Raw genomic sequence first — 26,790 nt, forward strand, 5'->3', positions numbered from 1 at the left:
TGCCGGGTGGAGATTATAACAGAACATGGCCAAGATGTTCAAATGTTCATAAATGACCAGCATGGTCGTATAATAAGGCAGAACAGTTGAAACTGGAGCAGCAGCACGGCCAGGTGGACTGGGGACAGCAAGGAGTCATCATGTCAGGTAATCCTGGGGCATGGTCCTAGGGCTCAGGTCCTCCGAGAGAGAGAAAGAAAGAGAGGAGAGAATTAGAGAACGCACACTTAGATTCACACAGGACACCGAATAGGACAGGAGAAGTACTCCAGATATAACAAACTGACCCTAGCCCCCAGACACATAAACTACTGCAGCATAAATACTGGAGGCTGAGACAGGAGGGGTCAGGAGACACTGTGGACCCATCCGAGGACACCCCCGGACAGGGCCAAACAGGAAGGATATAACCCCACCCACTTTGCCAAAGCACAGCCCCCACACCACTAGAGGGATATCTTCAACCACCAACTTACCATCCTGAGACAGGGCCGAGTAAAGCCCACAAAGATCTCCGCCATGGCACAACCCAAGGGGGGCGCCAACCCAGACAGGATGACCACATCAGTGAATCAACCCACTCAGGTGACGCACCCCTTCCAGGGACGGCATGAGAGAGCCCCAGTAAGCCTGTGACTCAGCCCCTGTAATAGGGTTAGAGGCAGAGAATCCCAGTGGAAAGAGGGGAACCGGCCAGGCAGAGACAGCAAGGGCGGTTCGTTGCTCCAGAGCCTTTCCGTTCACCTTCCCACTCCTGGGCCAGACTACACTCAATCATATGACCCACTGAAGAGATGAGTCTTCAGTAAAGACTTAAAGGTTGAGACCGAGTTTGCGTCTCTGACATGGGTAGGCAGACCGTTCCATAAAAATGGAGCTCTATAGGAGAAAGCCCTGCCTCCAGCTGTTTGCTTAGAAATTCTAGGGACAATTAGGAGGACAGGTATGTACGGCAGGACCAAATCAGAGAGATAGGTAGGAGCAAGCCCATGTAATGCTTTGTAGGTTAGCAGTAAAACCTTGAAATCAGCCCTTGCTTTGACAGGAAGCCAGTGTAGAGAGGCTAGCACTGGAGTAATATGATCAAATTTTTTGGTTCTAGTCAGGATTCTAGCAGCCGTATTTAGCACCAACTGAAGTTTATTTAGTGCTTTATCCGGGTAGCCGGAAAGTAGAGCATTGCAGTAGTCTAATCTAGAAGTGACAAAAGCATGGATTCATTTTTCTGCATCATTTTTGGACAGAAAGTTTCTGATTTTTGCAATGTTACGTAGATGGAAAAAAGCTGTCCTTGAAATGGTCTTGATATGTTCTTCAAAAGAGAGATCAGGGTCCAGAGTAATGCCGAGGTCCTTCACAGTTTTATTTGAGACGACTGTACAACCATTAAGATTAATTGTCAGATTCAACAGAAGATCTCTTTGTTTCTTGGGACCTAGAACAAGCATCTCTGTTTTGTCCGAGTTTAAAAGTAGAAAGTTTGCAGCCATCCACTTCCTTATGTCTGAAACACACAATTTTGGGGCTTCACCATGTTTCATTGAAATGTACAGCTGTGTGTCATCCGCATAGCAGTGAAAGTTAACATTATGTTTTCGAATAACATCCCCAAGAGGTAAAATATATAGTGAAAACAATAGTGGTCCTAAAACGGAACCTTGAGGAACCCCGAAATTTACAGTTGATTTGTCAGAGGACAAACCATTCACAGAGACAAACTGATATCTTTCCGACAGATAAGATCTAAACCAGGCCAGAACTTGTCCGTGTAGACCAATTTGGGTTTCCAATCTCCAAAAGAATGTGGTGATCGATGGTATCAAAAGCAGCACTAAGGTCTAGGAGCACGAGGACATATGCAGAGCCTCGGTCCGATGCCATTAAAATGTCATTTACCACCTTCACAAGTGCCGTCTCAGTGCTATGATGGGGTCTAAAACCAGACTGAAGCATTTCGTATGCATTGTTTGTCTTCAGGAAGGCAGTAAGTTGCTGCGCAACAGCCTTTTCAAATTTTTTGGGGAGGAATGGAAGATTCGATATAGGCCGATAGTTTTTTATATTTTCTGAATCAAGGTTTGGCTTTTTCAAGAGAGGCTTTATTACTGCCACTTTTAGTGAGTTTGGTACACATCCGGTGGATAGAGAGCCGTTTATTATGTTCAACATAGGAGGGCCAAGCACAGGAAGCAGAGAGGTAGAACATGTCACAAACTTAAGACATTGAGAAGTAGATGTAGTAAAGTGCTACCAAATTTTGACCAGCAGAACACAGGCCAATAGAAAAATAGATTAGAGCAAAGCGACCCTAGGAGCAAAGGCATTATTGTCTACCTGCTTCATACAGTAAATTACAGATTTTTCATAAGTATGCTACATATACAGTTTCTATGCATCTGTTAGCACTTATGAAGAGGAGTGTTTATCATTTACGGAAGTGCTAAACCCTTTTCCCTCAAATTTTTCCCCATCTTCTTGCACTTTGCCCACTTGTCACTCTGTTCAAAAGACTGGCAGCCATCTTGACCCACAGAGGGGTAGCCGTAGCCTACTAGAATATTAGCCTCTTTTCCACGCTCAGAAATCCTGTAGATCAGGACTCTCCAAACCTGTTCCTGGAGAGATACCCTCCTGTAAGGTTTTAATTCCAACCCCAACTAATTATTAGAATCAGGTGCACTAGATTAGGGTTGGAGTGAAAACCTACAGTACAGTAACTCTCCCGGAACAGGGTTGGAGAGCCCTGCTGTAGATCAATGCTGTTCTATATAGTTGGAGGAGGCTTCACTCTGGGTGCTTGGTGGGTCTAGCTCTCTCCGTTGACAGACTTGCAGAGTATTCGCAGGCGAGACATGACTTCGTCCCAGTCCAGGTAGGCTCCCTCCAGGTGTCTCACCTGGTCTGGGTGGCTCAGATAGCTCTTCCGCCCATGGAGCAGGCGCCAGTTGTCAAAGGTGACCAGGTCGCCTGCAGGAGGAGGTGGAGGGATATGCCCACTCAGTACTCACCCATGATATACAGATATTTCAAGATGAAAGTTAAAACGAATAGGCTACCTCTCAAGTGCCTCTTCAGTATGCCATATAAAAGATAACCAATCATCATAGACGGTAAGTCTACCACCTCTACAACATTTGTAACTACAATTCATGCAAAATCTTACAATACAATTCCTATTGCCAACTTTTATCCAGGGAAGCTTCAATTGAACTGCTAATCTTGAAGGGGCACACTCATGCACACACACACTAACCAGGCTCCATCTTGTAGGTGAGCATGTTTTCTGGTCGCGTCATCAGCTGGATGTAGGCCTTGAGGGAGCTGTAGAAGGCCTGGACCTGGTGCAGGGGGAGGTCCAGCACAGAGTCCCTGGTGGCATTGTTGTAGTTGATCCGTACCACCCGCCCATCACTGTCAACACTGCTCAGAGAGAGGAGGGGTGCCAATGTTAATGTGTGGGTGTGTGTCAACCTTTAGAAACTATGAAAATGACTGCATGATAGACATCTAGGTCTTGTTGCATAATAAGTTGAAAAGTGTCAGATGCTCATATCTGATACAATCATATAAGAATGATCAGTGTCCATAATTAGAAATTCCCACAGTGACCTTGCTTGCTCACTTAAAATCACCTTCTCAGTTGAAGGCAATGTTCCCTCAAAAAAAATTGGGCACTGAGCAAAATTCTGTGCAACTTCCGGGGCACGTTTACTGTGAACACTGAGGCTTTAACGCTTTAAGTTACAGTTTTAACAGTGGCCAAGTTGGTTACTGTGGGTATTTGATCATAATGTAGGCCTATTAGAGTGGCCTACCATCAAAAACCATGGAGAATTTTTTTTATCCCATAACATTTTAATATGTAAATAGTTGGTCTATCATTCAGCCTACAGTAGCAGCAAATGTGTGGTGTACAAAGTAGGTCTACATTCCATGAGACTTTTGGAGAAAAAAAAACATGCAAGACTTGACATTAACCTGTTTATCCACTTGTTCTTCAGACAAGGAGGTGACTGAAAATGTTGTGTGGTTTGATGCAAGAAACCAAAAATAAAATGTATTATTATTCCCATTCCACTTTACAGATAACCAGAAAAAGTATGCTACCCTCTACCTATTGGCTACTTGGCTTATTCAAGACCATCTCAAAATATAACACTGCCCCTTTAAGACATAAACAAGCTCTTTACTTGACTTGCTTTTCAAAGATGTCTAGAAATGCGCACATTTTGTGTTCTTGTATGAAGCAACCAGTCCCCCATTGCTGACAAAAAAGTTGCTATAACTGGGATAATAACTCACTAACTAGCAAAGAATATGAACAAATGTGCACAAGTGGCTACATAAACTCTCACTTTGATGTAAAAACAAGCGCATCTACTCACGACTGCTCACGCTGTAAACACAGTCCAGTTCAAAGTAAATGGCACAGATCCATATGGCAATGTTTTTGCATATAGGCCTACTGCAGCTCTGATTGTTTATGGTGCACTGGTCTATCTAGAGTATGGGCCTGAGTCGTGCCTGTCAATGCAATTGAATCCTACTCCAATGCGCTCTTCCTACAAGAACATCTCTTGCACAGTTAGTTTAGCATATTAAGTCTTGCATAGTTCGTTTTGTTTCTGTATGTTACATTGAAAGTGGCTAATATTGGTTGATTCGAGCACAATTTCCACAGTAGAGTGAAATGTTGTTAGTTTTAACTAAAGGGGAAAACTCTAGAAAGTTGTGTGAATTTTAGTCTCATGCTTCTCTGCACGGGCTGATATTTATTCTGCGCACAGCTCCTTAGAGTGAACATTGGTTGCAGGTTGTGTATTATACATTGATTCTGCGGTTTACATTCTGAGCAGCAGATGGCGACACATATCCATCATGCTCCTAAATCACATCCATGTAGCTTTGAGATAATCTTGAGAATGTAAGTGAGTGAGTGTCCATATCCGTGTGTATTTTGGTCGGTGTGCAACCTGGAGCAGTTCTAGACTGACCTCCTGTCAAGTCACATTAATATGTAAGCTGAATGATGGCTCTTATGTGTGCAAAAAACAGGCCAATGCATCCATGTCTTATGTATTTTAATGGTGTGGCGCTCACTCACTCTATGATGTGGTTCTTGGACTGCACCATGAAGTCACAGTAGTCGGACCCTGTGTCGGTGAAGTCCACCTGCAGGGAGGTGAGGGTCCTGAAAGCCTCTGGGTCTTCTCTTCTCAGTTTTTCTGCCATGTGGAAGCCGTCCACCGCTTCACTCTCCCCACCCTCACCAGCCTGGCTCAGGCAATGCAGGAACTGCACCTGCAACCAGCCATACAGGATATTAGTACTGTTGCTAACAGCCATCCCATACAGGATACATACATCTTAAAATATGGGGGGTGGGGACTGTGTGCAGTAAACGGCTTAAATATATGCGTGTGCGTGCGCAAGAGTGTTTTATCCAGATGTGACTCAGCTGTCTGACTGATAGTGGGAAAGTAGAGGATTAATGTAGATTTCACAAAGATGACGGTGGATCCTGTCTACTCACTCCAGGTGGATAGTGCAGTGCTGGATAGTCAGTGTGGAGACTGAGTTTGCCAGCTGTGTAGGCCACGTTGTTAGCCTGGGATTTGTCCTGCACCTGCCATGTGTGCCTGAGGAAGGAATGAGAAAAATTTAAGAAAGGTCTATTATTAATGATTATTAACTAATTATCTAATCACAAAAGGTGTTGAGAACTAAGGACCAAGGAATTGTCTTTGGAAACATTAAAAAGGTTCAAGAGCAACAGGACGTGGAAAAAGTTATTCGTCGTCCTACATTTCTAGCATTTGTTAAATGGATGCTGTTAAAATAGTATGCCAATTATACTAGGTGTCTTCTTTGCTCTTGGCATGGAGTCGCTGTGCTCAAATATATGCAAATATGTGCCCTGGTTTTATGTTGTGTCTCTTGGGTTGTTGATTGCGGAATAATTCTTTTTTTTTCTTTACAATAAATAAAAACTGCAGCTTCTTTAATGACATGTCTCTTGCTTTGGTTCGCAGCTGTTAGCTTCCTCTGACCTGGGATAAACTGCTGGCTATGGGATGCTTGTTGTTCCAACCTCAGCTTTATTGGCCCACGTGCAATCATTGGCAAACAAACTGGATGATTTACGAGTAAGACTATCCTACCAACGGGACATTATAAACTGTAATCTCTTATGTTTCACCGAGACGTGGCTGAACGATGACACGGATAATATAGAGCTGGCTGGCTTCTCTGTGTATGGGTAGGACAGAGCAGCTACATCTGGTAAGACGAGGAGGGGAGTGTGTGCCTATTTGTCAATAACTGCTAGTGCACAATGTCTAATATTAAAGAAGTCTTGAGGTATTGCTCATCTGAGGTAGAATACCTTATGATAAGCTGTAGACCACACCATCTATATTATTCGTAGCCATCTATTTACCACCACAAACTGATGTTGGCACTAAGACCGCACTCATGAGCTGTATAAGGCCATAAGCAAACAAGAAAACGCTCATCCAGAAGCGGTGCTCCTAGTGGCTGGGGACTTCAATGCAGGCAACCTTAAATCCGTTCTACCAGCATGTCACATGATGGATGGAAAAATAAACTCTAGACCACCTTTACTCCACACACAGAGACGCATACAAAGCTCTCCTTAGCCATCCATTTTACAAATCTGACCATAATTCTATTCTCCTGATTCCTGCTTATAAGCAAAAACTAAAGCAGGAAATACCAGTGAGTAGATCAATACGTAAGTGGTCAGATGATGTGGATGCTACGCTACAGGACTGTTTTGCTAGCACAGACTGGAATATGTCCGGGATTCATCCAATGGTATTGAGGGATATACCACTTCAGTAACCGCTCTTACTACACCGGCTCTGACGCTCGTCGGATGTGGCAGGGCTCGAAAAATATTACAGACTACAAAGGGAAACCAAGCCACGAGCTGCCCAGTGACGCGAGCCTACCAGACGAGTTAAATGCCTGTTATGCTCGCTTCAAGGCAAGCAACACTGAAGCATGCATGAGAGCACCAGCTGTTCCGGACGACTGTGTGATCACAGATCAACAAGACCTTTAAACAAGTCAACATTCACAAAGCTGCGGGGCCAGACGAATTACCAGGACGTGTACTCAAAGCATGCGCGGACCAACTGGTAAGTGTCTTTGCTGACATTTTCAAACTCTCCCTGACCAAGTCTGTTATACGTACATGTTTCAAACAGACCACCATAGTCCCTGTGCCCAAGAAAGTGAAGGTTATCTCCCTAAATGATTACCGCCCTGTAAGTCAGAATAGGGCATGACAACAGCTTTTCCCCCTCAGGAGACTGAAAAGATTTGGCATGGGTCATCAAAATCCTCAAAAAGTTCTACAACTGCACCAATGAGAGCATCGCGACCGGTTGCATCAGCGGCAACTGCTTGGCATCTGACAGTAAGGCGCTACAGAGGGTAGTGTGTACGGCCCAGTACATCACTGGGGCCAAGCTTCCTGACATCCAGGACCTATATACTAGGCGGTGTCAGAGGAAGGTCCAAAGAATTGCCAAAGACACCAGTCACCCAAGTCATAGACTGTTCTCTCCGTGCTACCGCACGGCAAGTGGTACTGGAGCGCCACGTCTAGGACCAAAAGGCTCATTAACAGCTTCTACCCCCAAACAATAAGACTGCTGAACAATGAATCAAATGGCTACCCGGACAATTTACATTGACCGCCCCCCTTTATTTTTAGCTACTCGCTGTTTATTATAAATGTATAGTCAATTTACAAACTACCTCAACTAACCTGTACCCCTGCACATTGACTTGGTACCGGTACCTCCTGTACATAGCCTTGTTATTGTTATGTCATTCTTTTTTCATTTGATTAGATTTTTTTTAAACTTTTGTTTATTTAGTAAATATTTTCTTAACTTTATTTCTTGAACTGCATTGTTGGTTAAGGGCTTGTAAAGAAACATTTCACGGTAAGGTTGTATTCGGCGCATGTGATTTTTTTTATTTGATTTGATTGAATGTATTGGGTAATACCCCGGGCTTAACATCCCCTGGATGAATTTTGGACTGAGGCCTACCTACCAAAACTCAATTAGGTTGCATGTCCATAAAACTTCTGGATAATCCAGACTGACGGCAACAATAGTGAGCGTAGCGTTCAGTCTGGTTTAACCACGCTGTCCATGTTATCCTCAGTATACAAAAGGAGCGGATAGTTGAGAGTAGCAATGGGTTTCTAGAATTAGGATATTTAGGAAAATGAGACATGATGGCAAAGTTCAAACGCACCCTAGTGAATCTGCTGCAGTGGAAATATAAAGCTGTGTGGAAAATGCAGAGCTTTTAGAAATTGTATGCCCGTGGTTTGGCTTAAGATTGTATGAAGCTAATACAGTCAGAGGGCATGGTTTCTCACCCATAGAACGTCAGTCTTAGATATCCGATCCTCTGGCTGAGGCGGGCCACCTGACCCTGCTCCACCGGCGCCCCCTTCAGGTAGACGATTCCCACGCGGCGTAGAGCCAGCAGCCAGGCCAGGGCGGCCTTGTCATCGTGGAGGACCTCTTCGAAGTTGGCCGTGGGGATCTGTAGCTCTGAGTCCCAGTACATATGCTCTGAGTGAGCCAAGGAGATAGATGCACTTCATTAAAGTATTGTGTCATCCTGTATAGTCTGTATCGTATAGTCTGTATTATACCGTCCTGTATCGTATCATTGTTTGTCAAAGTTCCCAGGTTTTTCAGAAATTCCAGTTGGAGGTTCCCCAGAATCAGGAGGGAATGAGTAGGGAGGGAATCCTTCAACTGAAAATCCTTGAAGCAGGATTTCAGAAAACCTTTTTCAACGTCAGCATTTTGCAATACAACATTTTGGCCATTTTCTACCAATGCTTGTTTGCCTTGGTATAGGACAGCTCAGGTTGTCACAACCATATGGACACATGAACAGAAACCACAGCATGTCAATGGACCATGGACTCTAACGGCAATATGTGTAATGCTCCTGGACACAGTCTGTACTGTCTGTACATAATGTGTCTGTGTCCATGAAACGTTTCCTCCAAGGGATAGGAGGGAGGGAGGGAAGCCAGCTCGCTATGGTTGGAATACTCTGTGAGGAAGAAGGGGAAGGGGAGAGAGGGGTGAGAAGAGTCTGCATGTCTCAACTGACAGCAGTGGAAAAAGCCTCCCACTGCTTCGCTTCGCACCCAGCTGGCTTCAGCCCTTTTTCCATAGAGGCTCTCTCCAGTGGCTCCTGCATTGCAGACACAGCTGCCGAGCACATTTAGTGTGTGTGTGTGTGTGTGGGGGGGGGGGTACAAAGTTAGTGTTAATTAATTATTCAAAAACAAACCAAGGGGGTACAACAAACCTCTTCAGTGGCAATTAATCTCGATTAAGTGGAGTACAAATCCAAGTCAGATGTTAGAAAGCTTGACTTTGCATCAACTCAGTTGACGTAAATATTTGTGTGGCGTAGTCAATGGATTTTGCTCCGTGAGTACAGCTACGGTAACGCATGGAGTCTCTGTGTGTGTAGGGGCTTATGCAGGAAGAAGCTGCAGCTTGATTGCCACCCCTGGGAAATGATCCTGACCCTTTTCAGCTGAAACAATGAGTCATCGAGATACAATGATACCCTTCACTGATACTGATGACTTAACCCACAGCAGGTTTTTACATCTCCCTTCACGCTGTCATCTCCCAAAAAAACTGTAGCATAGGTCAAAAAGTAAAATAACTCTTTATTAAAGGCTGGCTGATGTTGAGGGTCACCGATGAAGAGAAGGTTGAAGTATGGGGGACTTCTAGAATATAGGCTAGTTCCTTCCAATATTATATAAAATGTTACAAGTACTCCCATGAAATCAGACTAGCCCATAGATACCATTTGACCAGCTAGTATGTATCCACACAAAGGAGGACATAAAGTTCTTGGCTAGAGGCAGAACGGTGATTCAGGGACAGCCCTGAGGTTTTGGATATCACACATGACGGAGTAAGCCATAACAGCGGAGGTAAAAGCATGTCATATCGAATTAGGAGTTTTGGCTGAACTTGCCTTCCCCCCCTGTAAGTGGACATTTTCTTGTCTGGTAAACGTGGCTAACATCACTGGTTATCTCCTGATTTGACTCAAGACCAGTACTCACTACCTTCACTGTTACGTTTTGAACAAATCGATTTTCAATTCTTAAGAGACAAGAAAAATGAAGAGAAGAGAGGAAGGAGAGAGGAAATGAGAGGAAGAGAGAGACAAATGGAGAGGGAAGAGAGCGAGAGAAAGTGGAGAGTGGAAAGGAGCAGAGAGAGCTAAACCCAGGTAGGCCCTTTAGTGGATGATGGATGGGGTAAGAGAGCGGCTGGCTGGGCAGTGGGCCCGGGCTGGGAGGGTTCAGATGGTGCAGGGCCCAGAGCGTTCTGCCCGGTTATTGCCGTGTAATGCTTGACACTCAAATTCTCACCAAGCGCAAAATCGCTGCTCTGATTTCCTGGAACGTGTAGCGTTGGTCCACCAAGCCAATTAGCGATTAGTCTCCCTGACTCTTGCATAGTTTCCAGCCAGGGTTAGCTGAGATACACACACACAAAGCCTGAGATTGTGTGTTTTGAGAGAGCTAGTTCCTGTGTCGGTCCTAGTATGTATGTGTATTAGAACCCAGGAGTTTTTATGTGACACTATTATGCTTGTGTACGTATTATGTGTTATCTTTCTGTTTGACGGAAGTGTGTGTATGGACACACATTTATGTGAGTGTATTCATGTGTGCATAATGCCTTTCCTCCCTTCCGTTGGTCTTGGTCTGCTGCTGTGGCTTTTCCAGACGAGGAAACCTGAAGCTGCGGTTCCTGTTGCTGACGGCAGTCTCTCTCCCTCTTATTTTCTCTCTCTCCCCATCTCCCCCACCACCCGCTCTCTCTCCTCCATCCCCCGCCCTCTCTCTGTCTGCTCTCCTCTCGAGCTGGAAGTTCTCTCAACGTTCTACTTGAGTCGTGGTTCTCCAAAAGGCTGTTTTGTGTGTAAGCAGGGTCTTTCACAATTCTAATCCACTAGATCAACTTCCTCAGAGGGTCAAATTGTGGAGTTCAGTCCTTCTGACGCCCCTTGGTTTCGACTGGAGGAATTAGACGCCGTATTGTATGTGTTGTAAAGGACTTCACAAACATGGTGGCATTCATCAGTGCTTTCATTGCAAAGGGGGCTGAGGCCAGTGAGTGTGCCCACTATAATTATCAGGACAAGCTTGCAGCTGTACTGACATTTTAGATGAATGGAATTGTGTGGTATATCAGCCAGAGGAATGTTAACATCTAGTGGAATATGGAGGTTTCCTCAAAACAACTACAATCCTGCATCCAATCATATGAGAAGTGAAGTCACATAAACACACAGTCACACACACACACACACACACACACACACACACACACACACACACACACACACACACACACACACACACACACACACACACACACACACACACACACACACACACACACACACACACACACACACACACACACACACACACACACACACACACACACGTCACCTGCAGTGTATCACATTGTAGCTGTTATGGTCCTATTTACAAAGAGTCTGTCTTAAACTGACGTGGCACAGCTAGTCCTTCTCTGGAGAACGCTTCCCACCCTCCGTCCAATACAACAAACTAACCTTTCTCTGTTTAATGGAGAGACCTGCACCACAGTGCCACCTCTGCCTTCTCAGCTTTAATAACACAGTGTATACAGTGTTCTTACTGGAATGCTCAAGGACTCTGATGACCAAATCCAAACCAACCCCTAATTCCTACCTCTGCCCCATGGTACTTTTTATAGATCTGGAAGACTTGGATAGGAGTCAGCAATAATAGCTTGCCCCTCTGATTATAGCTTGACCTAGCCCTCAGGTGGGCTGGATGGAATTTCCCCATGTTGCTTACACCTATTCAGTCCTTCCAGATCTTTAATATCATTTTCAATCTCCTGAGCAGTAAAGCTGAACTGAGCTGAGCTGTACTGTGCTGCGCTGGCCTGGTTACACATCCACTTTAGGATACCACACGCATCCAACTGTGTGTGTGTGTGTGTGTGTGCGCGCGCATGTGCTCAGCGGGGAGATTCATCTTCTTGATAGACAATCAGTGTGTGTGTATATGGAAATGGTGAGGTTTGGGGAAAGATGCGTGTTTTTCCATTGATGCACCACTACAGCTATGTTTTCAGGGGCCTTGTTTTTTAAAAACTGATGTGTTCTCACGCATCGCCACAAGAGCACATAGGTCCAGATGGATTCTACATTCATGAGTCAAGGAAGAGCCAGACTCCCATTAAGTCAAAGGAAAGACATATCAGCTGCTGTTTGGATGAGGACGAACCAATCAAGTTCCATTAGGACTAACTGAGGACCAGTCGTGCAGATTATCATCACATTCAGACAGTTTGCTATTAGAGCTGATGAGAGTATTATACAGTGCCTTGCAAAAGTATTCATCCCCCTTGGTATTTTTCCTAATTTGTTGCATTACAACCTGTAATTTAAATTGATTTGTATTTGTATTTCATGTAATGGACATACACAAAGTAGTGAAAGTGAAATGAAAAAAATGACTTGTTAAAAGAAATTCAAAACTGAAAAGTGGTGCTACATATGTATTCACCCCCTTTGCTATGAAGACCCTAAATAAGATCTGGTGGAACCAATTACCTTCAGAAGTCACATAATTAGTTAAGATCCACCTGTGTGCAATCTAAGTGTCACATGACCTCAGTATATATACACACCTGTTCTGAAAGGCCCCACTAAGCAAGGGGCACTACCAAGCAAGCGGCACCATGAAGACCAAGGAGCTCTCCAAACAGGTCAGGGACAAAGTTGTGGAGAAGTACAGATCAGGATTGAGTTATAAATAAATATCAGAAACTTTGAACATCCCACGGAGCACCATTAAATCCATTATTAAAAAATGGAAAGAATATGGCACCACAACAAACCTGCCAAGAGATGGCCACCCACCAAAACTCACGGACCAAGACAGTTTTCTTATTATTTCTTGTTTGTTTCACAATAAAAAAATATTTTGCATCTTCAAAAAGGTAGGCATGTTGTGTAAATCAAATGATACAAATCCCCCCAAAAATCTATTTTAATTCCAGGTTGTAAGGCAACAAAATAGGAAAAATTGCCAAGGGGGTGAACACTTTCGCAAGCCACTGTAGACAGTGAACCCAGTGAATGCAATATGTATGCCGTTAAGTAACTATTTAAAAAAAAATCATACTTGTGTTCATCTCTAAGCCAAGCTAGTTATCACTGTCTCATTAAAAAGTGATAAACAATTCTATTCTATTTTATTACCATTTACAAACATGGCTTGCTTGCTAAAACTACATCAGAGCAGAATGTTCCATTTCTTGGTGGCCAAACAAGGAGTTTTTTAAGGACAGTCTTAAGGATCTCTCGTTATACCACTAACAACTGGCCCAGAGTCAGATTAGGCCTGTTTATCTCATGAAGGGATGCTTTAAACAGATGCACTCCAAAATCTGCACTGCAGGGAAGAGAGTGACTCAGTAGGCACTATGGTCGTGACCAAGCAGACAGTGAGTAAAGGTGTTGACACATTTACTGGCAGCAGTCGGTGGAGAAGAGTCCAGAGGAAGATGTGTGAGAAAAGACTGTGGCCTCTTGGGTAAGCCAGCCAACACTGCTTCGTCACCTCACGGTAGGTAAAATGCTCAAAGTACACTAGCCAGAAAGTGAGAGAACACCACATCACTCACCGAGGATAATCATTATCCTCCTTAAGCGTTCAAAGAGGCCTTAAGGACACAATAGTGCCAGTTTACAGGCTTTATTACTGTTCACAGGAGGCGGCAAGATGGAACATTTGATAAACACACAGAAGGTAATGACTACTACACTCTCAAAATAAAAGGTGCTATCTGGAACCTAAAAGGGGTTTTCGGCTGTCCCCATTAGAAAACCCTTTGAAAAACCATTTTTGGTACCAGGTTGAACCCTTCTGGGTTCCATGTAGGACCCTTTCCCTGGAGGTTTCTACATGGAACCCAAAAGGTTCTGCGTGGAACTAAAAAAGGGTTCTCCCTGGAACCAAAAAGGGTTATCCTATGGGGACAGCCAAAGTACCCTTTTGGAACCCTTTTTTCTAAGAGTGTACTGATAATGTTATCAAATCAAATCAAATTGTATTTGTCACATACACATGGTTAGCAGATGTTAATGCGAGTGTAGCGAAATGCTTGTGCTTCTAGTTCCGACAATGCAGTAATAACCAACAAGTAATCTAGCTAACAATTCCAAAACTACTACCTTATAGACACAAGTTTAAGGGGATAAAGAATATGTACATAAAGATATATGAATGAGTGATGGTACAGAGCGGCATAGGCAAGATACAGTAGATGGTATTGAGTGCAGTATATACATATGAGATGAGTATGTAAACAAAGTGGCATAGTTAAAGTGGCGAGTGATACATGTATTGCATAAAGATGCAGTAGATGATATAGAGTACAGTATATACATATACATATGAGATGAATAATGTAGGGTATGTAACCATTAGTTTGTCTGTGATGTGTACGCCGAGGAACTTTAAACTTACTACACTCTCCACTACTGTTCCATCGATGTGGATAGGGGGGTGTTCACTCTGCTGTTTCCTGAAGTCCACAATCATCTCCTTAGTTTTGTTGACGTTGAGTGTGAGGTTATTTTCCTGACACCACACTCCGAGGGCCCTCACCTCCTCCCTCTAGGCCGGCTCGTCGTTGTTGGTAATCAAGCCTACCACTGTTGTGTCGTCCGCAAACTTGATGATTGAGTTGGAGGCGTGCGTGGCCACGCAGTCGTGGGTGAACAGGGAGTACAGGAGAGGGCTCAGAACGCACCCTTGTGGGGCCCCAGTGTTGAGGATCAGCGGGGTGGAGATGTTGTTGCCTACCCTCACCACCTGGGGGTGGCCGGTCAGGAAGTCCAGTACCCAATTGCACAGGGCGGGGTCGACACCCAGAGTCTCGAGCTTGATGACGAGCTTGGAGGGCACTATGGTGTTAAATGCCGAGCTGTAGTCGATGAACAGCATTCTCACATAGGTATTCCTCTTGTCCAGATGGGTTAGGGCAGTGTGCAGTGTGGTTGAGATTGCATCGTCTGTGGACCTATTCTTGGTCGTACTGATGGTGAGTTGACGCTGCTCTTATGTTCAGTAGTTCTTCTCGACTGTATGTAATGAAACCTAAGATGACCTGGGGTACCAATGTAAGAAATAACACATAAAAAAAACAAAAAACTGCATAGTTTCCTAGGAACGCGAAGCGAGGCAGCCATCTCTGTCAGCCTAGATAGATAATGCCTAATAATAATGGTAATAATAACTACACTACTGTTGGAACTGCAGTGTCAAGAAAAAGTATGTGAACCCTTTGGAAATACCTAGACTTTTGCATAAATTGGTCATAGATGAAGATCAGATCATATTTTAAGTCACAGCAATAGACAAACACCGTCTGCTTCATCTAATAACACAAAAAAAAAGTATATGAACCCTTAAGGCTAATGACTTCACCAAAAGCTAACTGGAGTCAGGAGTCAGCTAACCTGGAGTCCAATGAATGAGACGAGATTGGAGATGTTGGTTAGAGCTGCCTTGCCCTATAAAAACTCACAAAATGTAAGTATGCTATTCACAAGAAGTATTGCCTGATGTGAACCATGCCTCCAACAAACGAGATCTCAGAAGACCTAAGATTAAGAATTGTTGACTTGCATAAAGCTGGAAGGGGTTACAAAAGTATCTCTAAAAGTCCACGGTAAGACAAATTGTCTATAAATGGATCAAGTTCAGCACTGTTGCTACTCTCCTTAGGAGTGGCTGTCCTGCAAAATGACTGCAAGAGCACAGCGCAGAATGCTCAATGAGGTTGAGAAAAATCAACTAAAGACTTACATAAATCTCTGGAACATGCTAACAGTCTACGATACGTAAAACACTAAACAAGAATGGTGTTCATGGGAGGACACCACGGAAGAAGCCACTGCTGTCCAAAAAAAAACTTTTCTGCACGTCTGAAGTTCAAAATATTCTGTGGACAGATGAAACTACAGTTGAGTTGTTTGGAAGGAACACACAACACTGTGTGGAGAAAAAAAGCACAGCACACCAACATCAAAACCTCATCCCAACTGTAAAGTATGGTGGAGGGAGCGTCATGGTTTGGGGCTGTTTTGCTACCTCAGGGCCTGGACAGCTTGCTATCAACTACGGAAAAATGAATTTGCAAGTTTATCAAGACATTTTGCGGGAGAATGTAAGGCTATCTGTCCGCCAATTGAAGCCCAACAGAAGTAAGGTGATGCAACAGGACAACGACCCAAAACACAAACAGAATGGCTTCAGCATAAGAAAATACTGAGTGGCCCAGTCAAATTCCAGACCTCAACCCGATTGAGATGCTGTGGCATGACCTCAAGAGAGCAGTTCACACCAGACATCCCAAGAATATTGCTGAACTGAAACAGTGGTCCAAAATTCCTCCTGACCGTTGTGCAGGTCTGATACGCAACTACAGAAAACGTTTGGTTGAGGTTGTTGCTGCCAAAGGAGGGTCAACCAGTTATTAAATCCAAGGGTTCACAATGTTTACACGGTGTGTTCAATAAAGACATGAAAACATTTTGTTTGTGTGTTATTAGCTTAAGCAGACTGTCTGTTTTGACTTACGACCAATTTATGCAGAAATCCAGGTAATTCCAAAGGGTTCACATACTTTTTCTTACCACTGTACTTCAATATAAGAGCGCTATCCAATATTTCCCATGGAGGGGTGATTAAAACAGATCCATAAAATGATTGAATCAGATCCACAGCCCCCAAAGCCACATCTCCAAGACAAGGGTTTCGGAAACCGAAAATGACTATGGTACCATTCCTAGAATGCCTTTGGAATAAGAAGGCAAAACAACGTGCGGTTGCTAAGGCCCTCGGTAAAATAAACAGGAAGTGTAAACACTAACAAATATAATGATGACAAACACCGCTTGTAGATTCCAATCTCCCTGTGCACAAAGTCTTTGAGTGTTTGTTTGTATACTATACACACACTATGGCTTCAAGCTCTAGCCTAGATGATTGAGTGAGGTCAGAACCAGACCTGGGTTTAAAATATTACTTGAAATAATTAAAATACTAATGCTGTGCTCGACTGAGCTTGCATTGCATAATATAACCAATGGAATAGTCTCAAAAGTGCAAACCCCACTCGCCTGGCACTCCAGGCAAGCTCAAAAATGCCAAATAGCCTACTATTTGAATAGCTAGACTGGTCAGAACAAGGTCCCCTCAGTTGCAGAGAGAGTTGAGTTTGGCTTTCAAAATGGTGTCTCTAAGCATCCACTTCCACTAAGCCTCCCTATAATCAGTATTCCATATGGCAGAGGCAGAAGAGGGGAGTTGAACAGGACTGCACACAGACTTTATCCCTTGCCGAAGGTCTCAGGTTATTAAGCTATTTCACATACAGCCGCTGCATACCTCAGCGATGTAGTCTGGTCTACGTGTGAAAGCGGCATCCTCTGGGCTAGAGATTGACAGGCTGCACACTTTGACAGAAGCAGCCGTGTCTGCGGAACACCATATCCTTGGAAATGATTGGGGCATGTGGACCCGGAGGTTGGTCAACACAGCCGCCTCCGGACTACATGTTCCCCCAACTGTGGGGGTTCAAATCCAGCTTCTATACTGTCCATTCTCCAAATCTAATTTCTATGCTGTCTAAATATAGATATGTTTAATTTAAGTAAATGGTTAGGGGGAAACTCCTAATTCCTACTGACACTAAATGACAAAAAACAAGTGAGTTGTGATTCAGTCTGAGAAACACCTCATATTAACATATTGACCTCGGCGGGTGCTACACTTTCACAATCTTACCCGTCTTCTGGGAAAACATACAGATGTTCAAAACTAGGCCCATATATGTGCGTGGAAAGAGAAAGAGAGAGAGAGAGAGAGCTATAGGGAGCTAGGTAGGGATGTGAACTAAACTTGAGTAACAAAACTTCCACATGTGAACATTATTTCACCATCCATCCATCTAAAAATGTAAACTTTTCCAGGGTTTTTCGGCAGGAGGAATTTCAGACCAGACCTCAGGAGGATATAATTAAACCCAGAGACAGGGGGGCTGGTGTGTGTGTGTGTGTTTGTGAGGGTGTGTGAGGGTGCATGTGTGAGAGAAAGAGAGAAAAAGAAAGCGCACAGAGCCAGACAGAACATGAGCTAAACTCTGTCTGGTAGGAGCACTCCTGGTGTCGAGCTAGCAACCGTGGAAGAACAGAAACCCTGCACTGACAAAGTGTGCGTGTAAGTGTGTGTGTGTGTGTGTGGGGAAGGGGACCTCTTACACTTGTACTAAAGGAGAGAGTGGAGAAGGGGGGGGTTGCTATCGACACACTGCCTTTAAATCACTCGAGTGGAGACAAAGCAGGAGCCACTCAAACCTGTGGGTCCTTCAGGACCACGTGTGGACATACCATAGTCTCTCCTCATTTGAAATGCAGCTACAGCTTTCATTTCACTTTTACACAGCTTTTAAATTTTTTTACAGACTGACCAGGTGAATCCAGGTGAAAACTATGATCCCTTATTGATGTCACTTGTTACATCCATTTCAATCAATGTAGATGAAGGGGAGGAGACAGTTTAAAGAAGGATTTTTAAGCTTGAGACAATTAAAACATGGATTGTCTATGTGTGCCACTCAAAGGGTGAATGGACAACAAAATATTTAAGTGCCTTTGAACAGGGTATGGTAGTAGGTGCCAGGCGCACCGGTTTGAGTGCTCAAGAACTGCAATGCTGCTGGGTTTTTCACGCTCAAAGGTTTCCTGGCCCACCACCCAAAGGACATCCAGCCAACTTGACACACCTGTGGGAACCATTGGAGTCCACATGGGTCAGCATCCCCGTGGAATGCTTTCGACATCTTGTAGAGTCCATGCCCTGACGAAGTGAGCCTGGTGGGTGCAACTCAATAATAGCAAGGTGTTTCTAATGTTTTGTACACTCGGGTGCATTGAAGTGTATTTACGTTTTTTTTTACGGCGTGTGATTAGATTCATCCTGCTCAGTTTTAGAGAGAACAGATTATCAACAATGTTAATAAGGTCAATGATGTTAAACTTAGTTTAGAACTGTGTGTGTGTGTGTGTGGGGGGGGGGGGCATGAAACCTATTGGATATGCAACAGATATTACAGAAATTTTATCTTGGATGTTACACATATTCAAGATTAACAGTCTGTGCTCAACCCTTAGCTAACCAGCTGACCATTTAGATAACTTGTAAAAACCCTAAAAACAGTAAAAACCCTTAATATCAATAATGGTTTTCTAAATTACTTGTAGCATATGTTTTTTAAACAACTGAAAATTCAGTTTGTATTGCACAAAGAAAATGCCAATCAAAAAGTAACATTGGAATTTGCAGGATTCTTGCTTTAAGTACTGTATGAGGGCACAGACCCTTATTATCTTTTTCAGAGAAACTCTTCAGGGATATTTTCAAAAACGAAAATCCTTTATCTCATGGGTCTTCAAAGTTACGCAGGAGTCAGCTACTGCTACACCAGACTAGAACGGACACTGTCAGCATGACTGAATTGGCAATGTGTGTATGCATGTACTGTACTGTAGCAGTGAATTTCAATAGACAGAGACACATGCTAAACCCAAACTAACAGCTATGAAACTATATAGGCCCTACCAGTTTGGGATTGGACCACAATCAATAATGAAATAAACAAAAGATGTATCCTGATTTATTCCAGAATATCTACTTTCAGCAACAGTGGGGAAATTGCCATATAGCAGTCCCTAGGCGTAATAGTCTTACTGTTGAGGAAGAGCTCCTCTTGTAGAGCTTGTCTGGCAGCAGGAGAGAAGCACCGTTTCCTCAGCCATTCTGGGTCAAACTCGCTGGTGTGCTGGTCCGGCCACACTATGGACACCTGAGGACAACCACAGAGGTTGGTTAAGCCTTCCTTAAAGGCAGCTCACACTAGTGTAGCACATGGGGATGTGTAAAACTTGCTCCTCAGCCTGAATTGTCCCCATTTGCACCAGCGCATAGCTAGCTTTTTGTGTGGTGCCAACTGGTGAGACGCGTCAAGAAGGCGGTCACGTGTGCTAGCAAGGCAGAGGTCCCACCGGGTATGAGGTTCGCACCGGGTATGAGCCGAGGAAGTGGTACTCGCTATGCAAGCAGCGTGATGTCCTTTACAGTGGTGCCTAGTGACTCAGTGGTGCCTAGTGACTGATCTACAGTTGCGCTCAGCTCAACACTGGGGTCGGTGTTGAGTAAGTTTGAGGAGTGAATGTAGCACATGTGGATGTGTGAAACTTTCTCCTCAGCCTAAAGTGTCCCCACTTGCGCCAGTGAATAGCTAGCTTCTCGTGTTGCACCAACTGGTAAGCAGCATGAAATCCTTTACACTAGCAACAATATTGCCATCTACACTGAACAAAAATATAAACGCAACCGGTAAAGTTTTGGTCCCACTTTTCATGAACTGAAATAAAAAGTGCCCCAAAATTTTCCATGCGCACAAAAAACGTATTTCTCTCAAATGTTGTACACAAATTTGTTTTCATGCCTTTAGTGAGCATTTCTCCTTTGCCAAGATAATCCATCCACCTGACAGGTGTGGCATATCAAGAAGCTGATTAAACAGCATGATCATTACACAGGTGCATCTTGTGCTTGGGACCATAAAAGGACACTCTAAAATGTGCAGTTTTGTCACACAACACAATGTCACAGATGTATCAAGTTGAGGGAACATGCAATTGGTATGCTGACTGCAGGAATGTCCACCAGAGCTGTTGCCAGAGAAGTGAATGTTAATTTCTCTATCATAAGCCACCTCCAATGTCATTTTAGAGAATTTGGCAGTATGTCTAACCGGCCTCTCAAATGTAGACAAGTTGTATGGCGCCATGTGGGCGAGCGGTTTGCTGATGTCAACGTTGTGAACCATGTGCCCCATGGTGGCGGTGGGGTTATGGTATGGGCAGGGATAAGCTATGGATAATGAACCCGATTGCATTTTATCAATGGCAATTTGAATGCACAGAGATACCGTGACAAGACCCTGAGGCCCATTGTTGTGTCATTCATCTGCCGCCATCACCTCGTTTCAGCATGATAATGCACTGCCCCATGTCGCAAGGATCTGTACACAATTCCTGGAAGCTGAAAATGTCCCAGTTCTTTCATGGCCTGCATATTCAACAGACATGTCACCCATTGAGCATGTTTGGGATGCTCTGGATCGACATGTTATGACAGCGGTTTTCAGCACAGCCATTGAAGAGGAGTGGGACAATATTCCACAGGCCACAATCAACAGCCTATATCAACTCTATGTTAAGGAGATGTGTAGCGCTAAATGAGGCAAATGGTGGCCAGATACTGACTAGTTTTCTGATCCACACCCCTGCTTTATTTTTTCGGGTATCTGTAACCAACAGATGCATATCTGTATTCCCAGTCATGTAAAATCCATAGATTAAGGCCTAATACATGTATTTCAATTGACTGATTTCCTTATATGAACTGTAAATCTAAGGAAATTGTTGCATGTTGTGTTTATATTTTTGTTCTGTACAAAATTAACTTAAGTGGAGTAAGATGAGTGCCATTAGATTGACACTTGATTTAAGGTAAGTTTTACATTTTCCTCCTTATGGTTACATTTAGAATTGGGGAAAGATAAGTTGATCCAAGATCTGTTACCTTGTTGTTGTCAGTGACTTGGACCCGGTCGACCCCAGTGTGGATGTCCAGTTGGGAGAGCAGCAGGCTGCGGGCCTGGGCTGACTGCAGGGTACACAGCGGGCATTGACAGTTGTCTCTCAGCCAGGTGTACGGGTACATGCTTTGCCTGCTGTCCTCCCACTCTACCTCCAGTTGCCTTTCCTGCTCCAGGGCACGGACCTGCCTCACCCCAGGGCTGTTCCCCAGAGCAGTGGAGGGGAGCGGGGTGGGTGCCTGGGTCCCATACCCACGGAGCTGCCTCCAGATCAGGTGAAGAGAAGGAGATGGAGAGGTGGCAGCTGTGGCAACTGCCCATCTAGGCCTACCCTCAGCCCTCAAGGCATGGCAGGCCAAAACAGAGCTTCGCTTGCGCATGCTCGGCAGGGTGCATCGTGCTATAGCGGTCGTCCACATCCTCGAACCAGGACCTCCGGATGAGCTGCTTCTCCAGAAGAGAAGGGGTGTCAGAAGAAGTGGGGGAATAAGAAGGAGTTTATGGAAGGGTTTAAAGTTTCAAAGGGTGATTATTGCTGCATTGGTTTATTAGACCTTACGCCACCTTCTTATAAATGGCCTAATAAAACATGAGGAAAGAATACAGCCAGGCAAGTGCATGTGTGCTTCACAGTCACAGCCATGGAAACTAAGACACATCATTAGGTTTATCTGATGTTCCGAAGACTAAATACTTTTTTATGCCACGACACGCACCAGAACAGTACACTCTGGGTTCTGTCAACATAAAGTCAACATAAATATTCCAAAGGTTAATAAGGTTACAGGTCAGGACACATGTAGACCTGTATTTCTTGTTTTTTACTTTTATTTAGAATTTATTTAGAATGATTGTTTTAATGTTTTGTATTATCTAGGCATATCTCACCATAAATGGAACTGAGATGTTTTAAAAATGCACTTTCATTGAAATAGTTTTGATTTAAAATAAGCTAGATATATAGGCAAAATGTGTTATAATACTAAATGCACCTTGCTACCACACTGATGAAAATAGGACCTTGCAACTTTTGGTATCCAAAATTGCTTTCACTTGTTATTACAAGCGCGAAAACATTGGGTCGTCACTAGTTACCACAGCCACAAAGTCATAAACCCCGCCTATTTTTTTAAATGTATCTTCTAAATCTGATTTTACACATAATCCTAACCTTAAACACACTGCTAACCCGAATCTTAAATTAAGATAAAAGCGACAACAAAAACTATAGCACAGCCAGGTCAAAATTGACTATCTAGTGGAAACCACAATATCTCGCGATATAATAGAACATTTTTATCAAAGTATTTTATTTGCGGATGTTTCCGCTTTGGAATCTAGGTGAAAGGTCAAAACAATGATGAAAGGTCAAAACAATGAGCAAGCGTCGAAAGCAGCTCGCGCTAGAGATTTACAAAATGTGCTAATATATATGTATATATGTATATGTAATAGATAGCCAAATTGTATTATTTTGAAACCTTACAAACTATATATTTTTAACTATGTGTACTTATGCGAATCTGAACTGCTAGGCTAGCTTCTAATAGTTACCTACTAGTATTACCATTTAATTTAGCCTCCAATGACAAAATAGTTGCCATTAGACGCTCGCTTGCTGACATTAATTGGAGGATTTACAAAAAAACAGTGTTTGTAGCGAGCTAGCTAGTATTAGCTATCGTTAGCAAATATCCCATTCATTTATGTGGAGACAGGTAACAAATTATTTACCTAGCTTTCACTACGCAACAAGACATTCCAGTGACAACACATGCTATATTTACCCGCAACATTACAATATGTAGTACCTAAAAAAGTATGAAAAATGGATTTACCTGTTATTTTGGTAGGCTTTTTAACTTTTGAATGTGTTTTGTCAAGGAAGCGTCTATCAACAGCGCAGGTTAGGTGAGCACGTAAGTGAGTGACAACCACTGTCGTGGCATCAGAGATGGTGAGTCAGTGGATTTTGCTTAGATGACATCAAGGCCAATGCACATTTATTGATAGCCACAGACCAGTGTTATAGTGTCCCAATATCAAGGTTGGGAACTCAGGAAGTCGATTACAATTAGAATAGCTTAATTAATCATTAAAGAAAATCCATATCATTCTCCCAATTGGTTTCCATATTACAGAATATGGCAGAGCAATCTCTTACCTCTCAGCTCTTCAGTTGTGTCAGTGAGACAGTTTGGACTTGTCCAGTGTAGTTTGTCAGTAACAGGTTGAATTAAACCAGCCTGGGTACAAAAACTGCTTAAAACTATATTTACATCACTCAGAACCCTGTTAGTGGAGAGTTACAGTGTTCAAATGATATCCTAATAAGGTAAAATCACATTTTATTTGTCAAATGCGCCGAATACAGCAGGTGTAGACATTACCGTGAAATTCTTACTTACAAGTCCTTAACCAACAATGCAGTTAAGAAAATATAGTTAATAAGAACATTTACAAAATAACTAGGCTATATACAGGGGGTAACGGTACTGAGTCAATGTGCTGAGGTACAGGTTAGTTGGTCAAAAGTTTTAGAACACTTACTCATTCAAGGGTTTTTCTTAATTTTTTACATTGTAGAATAATAGTGAAGACATCAAAACTATGAAATAACACATGTAATCATGTAGTAACCAAAAGTGTTAAACAAATCAAAATATATTTGTGATTCTTCAAATAGCCACCCTTTGCCTTGATAACAGCTTTGCACACTTGGCATTCTCTCAACCAGATTCACGAGGCACCTGGTATGCATTTCAATTAACAGGTGTGCCTTCTTAAAAATTAATTTATGGAATTTATTTCCTTAATGTGTTTGAGCCAATCAATTGTGTTGTGACAAGGTAAGAGGTATACCGAAGATAGCCCTATAATGGTAAAAGACCATGTCCATATTATGGCAAGAACAGCTCAAATAAGCAAAGAGAAATGACAGTCCATCATTACTTTAAGACATGAAGGCCAGTCAATACGGAACATTTCAAGAACTTTGAAAGTTACTTCAAGTGCAGTCACAAAAACCATCAAGCGCTATGATGAAACTGGCTCTCATGAGGAACGCCACAGGAATGGAAGACCCAGAGTTACCTCTGCTGCAGAGGATAAGTTCATTTGAGTTACCAGCCTCAGATTGCAGCCCAAATAAATGCTTCACAGAGTTCAAGTAACAGACACATCTTAACATCAACTTTCAGAGGAGACAATGTGATTCTATGAGGCCAGACTCTGGGAGACGAGAAGCAAGTACAGAAACATCATCTGTTTAGAGGAGACAGACCTTCATGGTCGAATTGCTGCAAAGAAACCACTACTAAAGGACACCAATAAGAAGAAGAGACTTGCTTGGACCCAGAAACACGAGCAATGGATTTATTTAGAATTCAAGGCATACCTAACCAGCATGGCTACCACAGCATTCTGCAGCGATACGCCATCCCATCTACTTTGGGCTTAGTGGGACTATCATTTGTTTTTCAACAAGACAATTACCCAACACACCTCCTGGCTGTGTAAGGGCTATTTTACCAAGAAGGACAGTGATGGATTGCTGCATCAGATGACCTGGCCTCCACAATCCCCCGACCTCAACCAAATTGAGATGGTTTAGGATGAGTCGGACCGCAGAGTGAAGGAAAAGCAGCCAACAAGTGCTCAGCATACGTGGGAACGCCATCAAGACTGTTGAAAAAGCATTCCAGGTGAAGCTGGTTGAGAGAATGCCAAGAGTGTAAAAAGCTGTCATCAAGACAAAGGGTGGCTATTTGAAGAATCTCAAATATAAAATATATTTTGATTTGTTTAACACTTTTGGTTACCACATGATTCCATATGTGTTATTTCATTCTTCACTATTATTCTACAATGTGGAAAATAGTACAAATAAAGAAAAACCCTTGAATGAGTCGGTGTTCTAAAACTTTTGACCAACTAACCTGTACCCAGCACTATACACCCCACTATAATAAACAGCGAGTAGCAGCTGGTCAATGTAGATAGTCCGAGTGGCCATTTGATTAATTGTTCAGCAGTCTTAAGCTTGGGGGTAGAATCTGTTAAGGAGCCTTGGCACTGTGGTACCACTTGCCCTGTGGTAGCAGAGATAACAGTCTATGACTTGGGTGACTGGAGTCTTGACCATTTTTTGGGCCTTCCTCTGACACCGTCTAGTATATACAGTGCCTTCAGAAAGTATTCAGACCCCTTTACTTTCCCCACATTTTGTTACGTTAAAGCCTTATTCTAAAATGTATTACATTTTTCCCCTCATCAATCTACGCACAATACCACATAATGACAAAGCAATTTTTTTTTTTTTTTTAACTTTATAATAAAAAATAATTAAATCCCATTTACATAAGTACTCAGTACTTGGTTGAAGCACCTTCGGCAGCAATTAGGGTTGCACATTTTGGGGAATATTCAGAGGTGGACACTTTCTGTGGGAATGAACTCAAATATATGCAAATTAATATTAATACCATTTAAATGTAGATGTTTTTTGCATTGGATATATTTACCATATCATATGGAGACAGAAACAAACCTTTTACCTTATCATAAGTAGACATATTTGCAAATGATTCCAATAGAAATAAAAACTTTAAATAAATGAGTTGACTCTTCACATGGGATGATTTCACTGAACAACAAAAGAAAGGGAATATTGAATGATCTCCAATGATCCATCGCATCTCCCTAAAATGTTTTCAACATACATCTGTACAATGATAGTCTAGAAACGAAAGCTTCTCCCTGGACCTCCTCAATGTCAACCTCTTGAACATCAGACTCTGAGGCCTCATCTTCACTGTCACTTTCCAACCTTGTTGAGGATGGCTCGTTGTCAGGCTCAAAAAGCCTCAAATTTTCCTGGATGGCCACCAATTTTTCAACACTTGTATTGGTCAGCCTGTTGCGTGCTTTGGTGTGTGTG

General features: G+C 43.0%; 1 protein-coding gene across 3 annotated transcripts; it reads right to left on the reverse strand.

Annotated features, from left to right (window-relative positions):
• Positions 1 to 2,138: 2,138 nt before the first annotated feature.
• On the reverse strand, positions 2,139 to 23,808 carry LOC109885080 (gamma-butyrobetaine dioxygenase). 3 transcript variants are annotated; one of them, XM_020476952.2, is made up of 8 exons: positions 23,690 to 23,808; positions 21,836 to 22,295; positions 19,934 to 20,048; positions 8,426 to 8,624; positions 5,534 to 5,639; positions 5,105 to 5,301; positions 3,254 to 3,420; positions 2,139 to 2,967 (listed from the first exon to the last, which is right to left on the reverse strand). In XM_020476952.2, the coding sequence occupies exons 2-8, from the start codon at positions 22,268 to 22,270 to the stop codon at positions 2,807 to 2,809; spliced, it is 1,380 nt and encodes a 459-aa protein (XP_020332541.1). In that variant the 5' UTR covers positions 22,271 to 22,295; positions 23,690 to 23,808; the 3' UTR covers positions 2,139 to 2,806. The 3 variants fall into 3 exon arrangements, with proteins under 3 accessions (XP_020332541.1, XP_020332536.1, XP_020332546.1); XM_020476947.2 differs by having other exon boundaries at positions 21,836 to 22,298; XM_020476957.2 differs by having other exon boundaries at positions 21,836 to 22,301; positions 23,690 to 23,798.
• Between the last annotated feature and the right edge of the window lie 2,982 nt (positions 23,809 to 26,790).

Source organism: Oncorhynchus kisutch, linkage group LG3 (assembly GCF_002021735.2).
Source record: "Oncorhynchus kisutch isolate 150728-3 linkage group LG3, Okis_V2, whole genome shotgun sequence".
Taxonomy (NCBI): domain Eukaryota; kingdom Metazoa; phylum Chordata; class Actinopteri; order Salmoniformes; family Salmonidae; genus Oncorhynchus; species Oncorhynchus kisutch.